The following is an 8,393-nucleotide window of genomic DNA, read 5'->3' on the forward strand; positions in this document are numbered from 1 at the left end:
GTGGGCACTCTGTGATTCTGTGAGATTGTCTTGAGGCTCAGGGGGATGGATCTATGGAAGAGAGAGAGGTTGGAGCTGTGGGAGAGCCAAGTCTGGAGGGTTTGAGCCTATGAGTCTCAGGGCCCTTGTCCATGATTTGAGTATCTCTTGTCACTTTGGGGAGTTTGGTCTCTAGTGCTGTGTTTTGGGGTTTTGGGGAATCTGGGTTTGTAGGGTGTTGGAGGCCCAGTTTTGGGGGAGGAGTATGCTTCTGTGTGATCTTTTGTGTCTTGTGTAAGGTTTAGGGAGTCTCTAGGCTCCCTACGATTTGAATGTGCCTGAGGGGAGGTGGGCAGTTTTGCTCTATGATCTTAAGAGGTTCCAGGTTCTCTCTCTAGACTTTGGCTATTTCTAGGCTAGGCTTTGGGGGGCCTGAGCCTTCCCCCCCCCTTGGTGGACAGACCCTGGTGGGGGCAGGGGACTGGGATAGTTATGTTAATGGCCTCACTAGGGGAAGTCCTGTAGCCTGCCTGCCTTGAAGTGCAGCCTGGGATTAACCCCTCCCCCAGAGGTGGGCTCCTAGCCTGCAGCTGATCAAGGCAAGGAGTTGGGGGGGCCGGTGAATGGACTATTCCTGAAACCTATTCATAGCCCACCACCAGCACTTGGCAGAGAAGAGTTTTTAAAAACCATTCTCCCCTTTTTCTGCCAGAAGTAGGTGAGGTCAGGACCCCATAAGCTGGAAGGCTGACCTCTAGGCAGTGCCCAACAGGCAGCTGATGTAAAGAGGACAGAGAGGGAAGCTGTCTCTGAGCCTGAGGAGTAGATCGTACTTGGAGTAACTTGGCCTCCTCCAGATTTGAAAGGCAGACCCCAGGCTGGAGGGGGTGGGGATGAAAGGGAGCTCCCTAGGGTTTGTGAAAGAGCTTGTGGGGGTAGAGGAGAGTTGAGAGCTGGCCATCAAAGGCCTAATCTCATAGTGTCAGAGATTGAAAGGAAAAGAGGCTTCTAGTTTTCTGTGGGGACTTGAGGTGGAGCTACTTCCTAAAAACTCCCCCCCCCCCAGCTTCACCTGGGGAGATTTCCCCCCTCCCCCCAGGCAGCCATTCTTAAAAGTGATCCACCAGGGTCCTAATGGCTGCTTGCTCTATGCCAGGAGCCCCTGGGCTGGGAGGGCGAAGGTCCTTTTGAAACTGAAGTACTCACAGAATGTCCCAAACCAGGCACCCAAGGATTAGATGGAAAAGCCCTGGACATCAGCCCTGAACAGGGATTCAGTTCCTAAACAGCCTCCTGATTCCAAAGGAGAGATAAGACTGGAAACAATGCAGGACCCTGAGATAAGTGCTTACCTGTATAGAGAGCTTTTAATATTTACAAAACACTCATTACAACCCTGTGAGGTGGGATGGGCTAGTGTTGCCCTTATTTTCTTGATGAAACAAAAAGTGGCTCAGACAGCCTGGCCTAAGGTCACATGGCTAGTAACTTGAACCTAGGTCCCCGAGGGGCACCAAACTGCCTTCCTCCCTTGTGGGGGTGTGGAAGTGGGAAAGTGTAATAGGAGATTAAGATGAGGGAGCACAGCGAGCCTGGGTGGTCAGGGAATGCCTCCTCTGCTGGATGAGTCTTAGAAGATGGAAATGATTTTGATAGAATGAGATTGGGAGATGGAGGGACTTTCCAGGAGGGGAAACAATCTGAGCCTGGGCAAAAAGGCAACTTTTTTTTGCTAAGCTCCTGGAGGGAGGGCAGGTTCGTTTTTTTTTGTATCTCCAGTGCCTATCCTCAATTCATTGCACATAGCTTGCTGAATTGGCTCTCGAATGGCACTTTGTACCTCTTAACGTACTTATTATGAATTCTGTATGCTAGCTAGGTATGTATGAGTTCTGTCCTGCTTGAGTAGGCTTCTGACTAGGAAGCTTGTCTTATTTAAACTTGTTAGCTCCTCAAAGTCTATTCTGTAGCCAATTAAGCTTTTAATGATTTTCATTGAATCAAGTCACTTGAGGGATAGTTAATAGATCAGTTTGCCCAGCACCTGGCTGGTATGGGAAAGCAATGAGAAATAAGCCTGGAAAACGAGTCAGGGGCCAGTCCCTGGGAGTCCCTCAAAGCTGCATTGAGGATTTGGGTGGTTGTCCTGGAACCACTGGAGTTTTTTTAGAAGGGGAAATGATGTCATCAAAGCTGTGCTCCGGGAGAATTAATCTGGCACCCCAGTGGAGGAAAGATTGGAAGGGGGGGAAGGCCTGTTGAGAGGAGACTTGTCGCAGGATGTCTATTAAGATTGTTGAAGTTAGAGACAAGTGATTAGATGGAGGAGAGCAAAGGAAGAGGACTCAGAGATAACTGGCTTTGAATGTAGATAAAGTCAGGTGGCTTGAGTTTGGGGGTGGTGGGAAAGATGAGGGAGGTGGGTTTTTGGACACATTGACTTTGAGTTAGGGGCAGGCATTATATGTCCAGGAGACCTGTGGAGGAACTTCCCTGAACCGTAGACATGGTCTTTAAAGGGCAGGATATTCATGACATGAGAAGATCCTGGGGCTTTTGGTCCCCAGGGAAGTATCCCAGGATCTCTGGCCGGTAGATTTTGTGTCTGTGTCTTCCTTCACCCCAGGTTAATGATTCTGAGACTTAAAGGAACATTTTATCAGCTGCGTGTCTGGCCTCTGGCTGGAGAGCAAACCTGGGAGGTGGTCAGCCCCACCCTGGCCTCCCCGAGGGAGGGGGAGGTAATCTGCTCTGACCTGCTCCTCCCTTTAGCCACCTCACCTTCCCTCCCATTCTATGTCCCTTCTTGCCTCCCCATGACCTTGGGATGTCCCTTGCCCTCTTTTAGTGCCTCAGTTTCCCATCTTGGCAGAGGGAGAGAAAGGGAAAGGGAGAGAGGGATCTCCTTTATCAGGGACCAATAGTCATTAGGTGGTGAGATTTTAGGACTAATCAGAATGGGGAAAGATTGCCAGAAAGGTCATGTTGATTGTATAGGTAGGGCTCTGTAGGTGGGTGTCTGTGTGTCTGCATGAAGGATTGATTCTCTGGGCTTTTGCTGGTGTGTTTCCAGGAATCTGGGTCAGTACTTGTGGACAGGAGGAGCGTGTGCTTTCTTTGGTCTCTTGTCTGCTTGTGCTTTTGTATGTGGGTCTTTCTTGTCTTCGTGGACGTTTGTCTGTCTGTCTGGTGTCTGTGTCTCTGTGAGTTCAATCAACAACTGGGCCCTTTAGCACACATGTCATTCCACCCTAGACCCCCCCCCCCCAAAGAGGCCCTGGGGTTTGGGGGAAAAGTGGTCTTGAGTTCTCCTCACCTCCCAGGTCTGCCCCCCAGCTACTCAGAGCCATTAGACAAATTGTTATTTGCATTCACAAGTGTGTCAGGGAAACACCAGGAACGGCCCCAGCAATTGTCCCCGACTGGCACTAGGGGCCTTTATGGTGGGGCTCCAGGAGCCTGCATTTTTAGGAGTCCTGAGTCCCTAGGGGAGGCCCAGAGGTTGGGTGGGGGGGGAAAGGGATGGGCTTGGGGGTGGAGTTAAAAGCAAGGAAGGCCCCCACCCAATGAACCTCCCCCCCCCCAGCCAAAGGATACCCAAGTTCATTCTCAGCCCCCCCTTCTATTGTTTTAAAGGGCCAATAGCTGGGATGCTATTAACATAATGATTGAAAGCTCCGGGACCCTGGGTGGGAGGGGAGGGGTCAGGCTTGGCCCGGGGCACTGTCCTCCATACAGTCACCTCTTCAAAATCTGAGGGGCATCCGCCCCCCTGCGCACTCTGAGGGCCAAGTGCTCGAGGCTCGGCCAGCAGCTTCAGCTCAGAGTCTGGATCCAGGACCAGCACCGGGAGGAAGAGGCCAGGGAGCCGTCCCACCTGAGAGGAGAACGTGTGGGTCCTGCCTGCTGCTGCCGTCCATCAAGACAAGCTGGGCATGTTTAATCACATGGAGGGGCTGCCCCCGGGCAACTACAGCCTGAGCCAGAGCACCATGCCCGATGGGTCTTCCCACTATGTCGGGGGAAGCACCCCAAGACCTCCCCAGCCGCCACCCCAGCCCTTCTTTACCTTCCCCGCAGCAGTGAAGAGTGAGTACAACTTGGAGGGACCCTCGAACCCTGACTCCAGCCAGACCAAGGGGTGGTATGCCTTCTCTGCACCCCAGCCCCCAGCTGAGGCCGGCCAGGCCAGTGCCTCCCACAACCTTCACCTCATGCCGCCCAAAGAGGAAGACTCCTGCTCTTCCCCTTCCTCGTCATCCTCTGGGGCTCCCGAGCGCGACCTCAGGGAGAACGTGAACGTCGTCCCCGAAGTGAACAAGTACTGCGCCCGTCCAGGCCCGGCCTACTACGCCCCTGCCTGGAGCGGGCCCTTCTGGCCAGGCCTGGGGAGCACTGGCTCCGTGCCCACCGGGGCCCTGCCGGGGCCGCCTCTCCCTCACCACCCTCTGCAGGCTCTGGGGACCTTCCCGGGTCCCAGGCCTCTGTACTCGGCACCCCTCCAGCAGCCCCAGGCAGGGCTGGGCAGTGTGGGCAGCAGCAGCATTAGCAGCAGCAGCAGCATCAGCAGCAGCAACAACAGCAACAGCAGCAGCATCAGCAGCAGCAATGTCAGCAGCAGCGTAAGCAGCACCAGCGGTTCCAGTGGGGCAGCCAGTGAGGAGGGCATCCCCTCCAGTGACAGTGGAGAGGAGGTAAGAAGACCTGGTACCATCCAGCATGGATTTAGACAGGTTCTACCCTCAGAAATGGAGATCCAAAGTCACCCAGGCTTATCCCAGGAAGGAAAGGGGACCTGGGCCAGGCAGGCTTGCAGGAGAACCTGGGGAGATACCATCTCCCTTCAGGGTTGAGTCTTACCTACGGGAAGGGGAAGCAAATCTAGGGCCATCAGACTCTGGAGCCTTGCTCAGCCCAGTAGAAATAACAAAGTCCACCATCCTGTAGACTAAAAGATCCTATCTACTCAGCCCTTCCCCCAAAACCATGGCATGGAAGAAAAGCATGAGTTTTCCTTCCCAGGTGACCTGGGCCAGAAAATTCCATGCTCCCCTATCTTATTATAATTGTCTCTTGGGATTTGCCCCAACTTCCTGGGGATCCCAGCCCATCTAACCTTAAGATCCACCAAACTGATCATCAGAGATCGGGACCTTTGGTGTGTTTTATACTTTGTCAAATTCTAAGGAATACAGGTTAGCTCTAGAAGTGAATAGGCCCCCCTCTGGCATATAAGGACTCCATGGCCTTCCTTCCACACTGAAGAGACTTATCTTTTGTCTCTCTTCATAGAACCCTGGGTTATTTTCCTTGTACTGGGACCCCTTCCTTGGCCAAATATGTTGGTACTGGGTGCCTAGGCTAGTCCAGGTGCCCCATCCATGTGGTTTAGTGCAAAGAGAGGGAGATAATATTTCCTTTCTCTACCTACCTTGGCTGGTTGTTGACTTGGATTTTATTGATCTTGTTAATTGACTGAGGGAATGGTCTAGACTAGAGTGTTCTATCTAGTCTCTTTGCCCTGATGACTAGCCTTCTGACCCTGGGCAGAGGATTTTATTTCTATTTCCTCATAAAATGGTGGAGGTAGGAAAAACTTTAGTTAAGAGTTTGTAAATAATTGCTCTTTGTAAAAGAGTTTGTACATAATTGTACTTTGTGATCATAGGATGATTACATTTTAGGCCGAGGGTTCCCTGGGTTGGATCTTGAATTCTTTCAAAAATTCCTGGCCATTTCCCAGCTTTAATCCCCAACTAAGGGATATGGATGGCTTTGTCTTGGAGTTCTAGACTTCTATACAACCCTGAAATGGGGAGGGAGAGTGGGAGAAAAGAGAAGATTCTAGCATGTAAACAAGACCTTGTTGAAGTTTCCCTGGCTATTTGACCAAGATCCTTTCACCTAAACCACCAAGTTAGTTCCTCAAACTTCATCCACCCCTTGCCCCCTGCAGGACACCCCAACCTCTGAGGAACTGGAGCTGTTTGCCAAAGAATTGAAACACAAGCGAATTTCCCTGGGTTTCACTCAGGCCGATGTGGGCATGGCCCTGGGCACACTGTATGGTGAGAAATGGGCACAAAGTGATTGGGGTACAGATTGGGGGGTGAGGGGGAGATGGCTATTGTAAATCCAGGACCACCAAGTGAGAATAAGATGATGGAGACTTGAGGCAAGGGATGGGTTTACATTCAGTTTCCTGATCTTGCTTCTCCTGCCCCATTGGTTTCCCTTAAGCCAACCTAACAGGAACCAAAAGGGGAAATAGTGATCCTGATATTTGGGAGGTGGGGATGGGAAACTTGATGGGCAGTGAGGAACCCCATTTCTGGAGCCTCAATTTGAGCGTCCACCTTTGCTCTTAGGGAAGATGTTTAGTCAGACAACCATCTGCCGATTTGAAGCTCTGCAACTGAGCTTTAAGAATATGTGCAAATTGAAACCACTACTTCAGAGGTGGCTGCAGGCTGTTGAGAACACTGAAAACCCTCAGGAGGTAAGCCAACCCCTATCCCACCCCCTCCAACGCCCCTAGATGCTTCCTAGGATACAGTCTCCTTACTGGCTTAGATGGAACAGCTCCCATGTATGGGGTGGAAACATAGCTAGATTGAGTGGGGGGAGGATGGGGAAGGAATGGGGCTTTCAAAGCCCAGGCTGCTCTTCCCCCTCACCACAGGCTCTAGCTGTGCCCTGTCCCCCCCAGATGTGCAGTATGGAACAAGTGCTAGCCCAGGCTCGAAAGCGTAAACGTCGTACAAGTATTGAGACCAGTGTGAAGGGGACCCTAGAGGGCTTCTTCAGGCGTTGTGGGAAGCCCACTCCCCAGCAAATCTGTGACTTGGCAGAAGAGCTGCACCTGGACAAAGATGTGCGTTGTCCCCTGGGGGTGGGCAGGTTATGGGGGTGGGGTGGGGAGGAGGTTGAATAAGTAGAAAGCTAATGGGGGGCAGCTGAGGAGTTTGGAGGCCTGGCCTGAGTCACCTATCCAACTCTTCCTAGGTGGTACGAGTCTGGTTCTGTAACCGAAGGCAGAAGGGTAAGAGGCTTCTTCTGCCCTATGGAGAAGAGGGTGAAGTGTTGCCTTATGATCTGACCCCCGGCACTGCCCTCGTCCTGCCAACTGCTGCTGTACCCCAGAACTATGCAGCACCCCCACCACCTGTGCCCCCTGCCCTCTATATGTCCACCTTTCCTAAGGGTGAGCCCTGCATCCCAGGCATGCCCATGCCTAATGGGGGCATCTGAGCCAGGATCAGCATTCTAGGAACTCACTGGGGGCTCAAGATGCCTCTTGCTTTCCCCTTCTTGCCCTTGCCCTATCCTGGTGACTGGTCATTGTCCACTGCCTGAGATACAATGGTCAGGCCTTTTCCCTACCCCAGATCTCTTTCTACCCCTACACTGCCCACATCTAGATTTTTTGGGCATCTGGAAAACAATATTCAGGTCTTTTTTCTCTCCCTTCTTTCACCTCACACTCCCAAACTTGTGATGGGTTTGGGAGCCAGTTTGAAAATAAAAAGTTGGATGGTAACTGACTGGACTGGTCTCTGTTACTAACTTGGGATGGGGACTTGTAGGGTTCAGGGTACCTGGTTGGGGCTGGCTGGTGATTCTGGTTGACTTGAGTTGGGTGGGAGATTGCAACGAAGCGGAACAAACCCTGAACAAACCCTGATGGCCTTGGGGTGCTTCATCATCACTTGCTTGCCTATCTTACCCCATGTTCCACCAGGGGGCAATCTTTCCCACCCAGTCCCGCTCTAACCCCTCTCATTTTGTATGCATTTGTGCTGTCAAAGTGAGGAGTGGAGGTAGTGGCAGGTAAATTTGATTTTCCAAGTGAAAGACCATCCTTGGCTAGCCTGACCCCTCTCTGGATCTCCTCTCCCTTCAGCTCACAGCCTCGTGCTCCTCCGAGGTTTTAGGGCTCCCATGCCAGCCTCCAGCTCTTCATCCTCCTCGAAGTCTTCATTTCATGCAGGTGTTTTCCTTGTAGAGGTACTCTGCATCACCTGGCAGGGCTTGTGTTTGTGTAGACTACTTGTCCTTGTCCTCCACTCTCATTTTCACCAAGGCCTGATGTTTGTGCCTCTTCTGGGATGACACAGAGATGTCTGGGAGTTCCTACCCTTTGTCCATTTCCCCTATCCCACCCCACCACATGATTGATTCTGATAGTCCTCAAAGCAGCCTTTGGGACTTGGAGGCCAGAGGCTGACATTGTTAGATTGGGAGCTCCAAGAGGGTAGGACTGACTGTCTTGCCTTTGGATTCCCCAGTGCTCAGCAAGCCTGGCACACAGGAGGCTCAAATAAAAATCTATGAGCTGACTAAGAGCTGGCATCCTTTTTCTCAATTCTTGCCCAGTGAGGATGTGGGGGATGTGATAAGGCTTAGGTAGGCAC

The 8,393-nt window shown here is 51.9% G+C and overlaps 1 protein-coding gene across 3 annotated transcripts; it reads left to right on the forward strand.

The window, feature by feature from the left end:
* The first annotated feature begins 2,473 nt into the window (after positions 1–2,473).
* On the forward strand, positions 2,474–7,519 carry LOC123235150 (POU domain, class 5, transcription factor 3-like). 3 transcript variants are annotated; one of them, XM_044661222.1, is made up of 5 exons: positions 2,474–4,673; positions 5,936–6,047; positions 6,348–6,478; positions 6,662–6,853; positions 6,985–7,519. In XM_044661222.1, exons 1-5 carry the CDS (start codon positions 3,915–3,917, stop codon positions 7,228–7,230), a joined length of 1,440 nt encoding a protein of 479 aa, XP_044517157.1. In that variant the 5' UTR covers positions 2,474–3,914; the 3' UTR covers positions 7,231–7,519. The 3 variants fall into 3 exon arrangements, with proteins under 3 accessions (XP_044517157.1, XP_044517158.1, XP_044517159.1); XM_044661223.1 differs by having other exon boundaries at positions 6,689–6,853; XM_044661224.1 differs by lacking the exon at positions 6,662–6,853.
* The last annotated feature ends 874 nt before the right edge of the window (positions 7,520–8,393 follow it).

The sequence above is a fragment of the Gracilinanus agilis genome, chromosome 2 (assembly GCF_016433145.1).
Source record: "Gracilinanus agilis isolate LMUSP501 chromosome 2, AgileGrace, whole genome shotgun sequence".
Taxonomy (NCBI): domain Eukaryota; kingdom Metazoa; phylum Chordata; class Mammalia; order Didelphimorphia; family Didelphidae; genus Gracilinanus; species Gracilinanus agilis.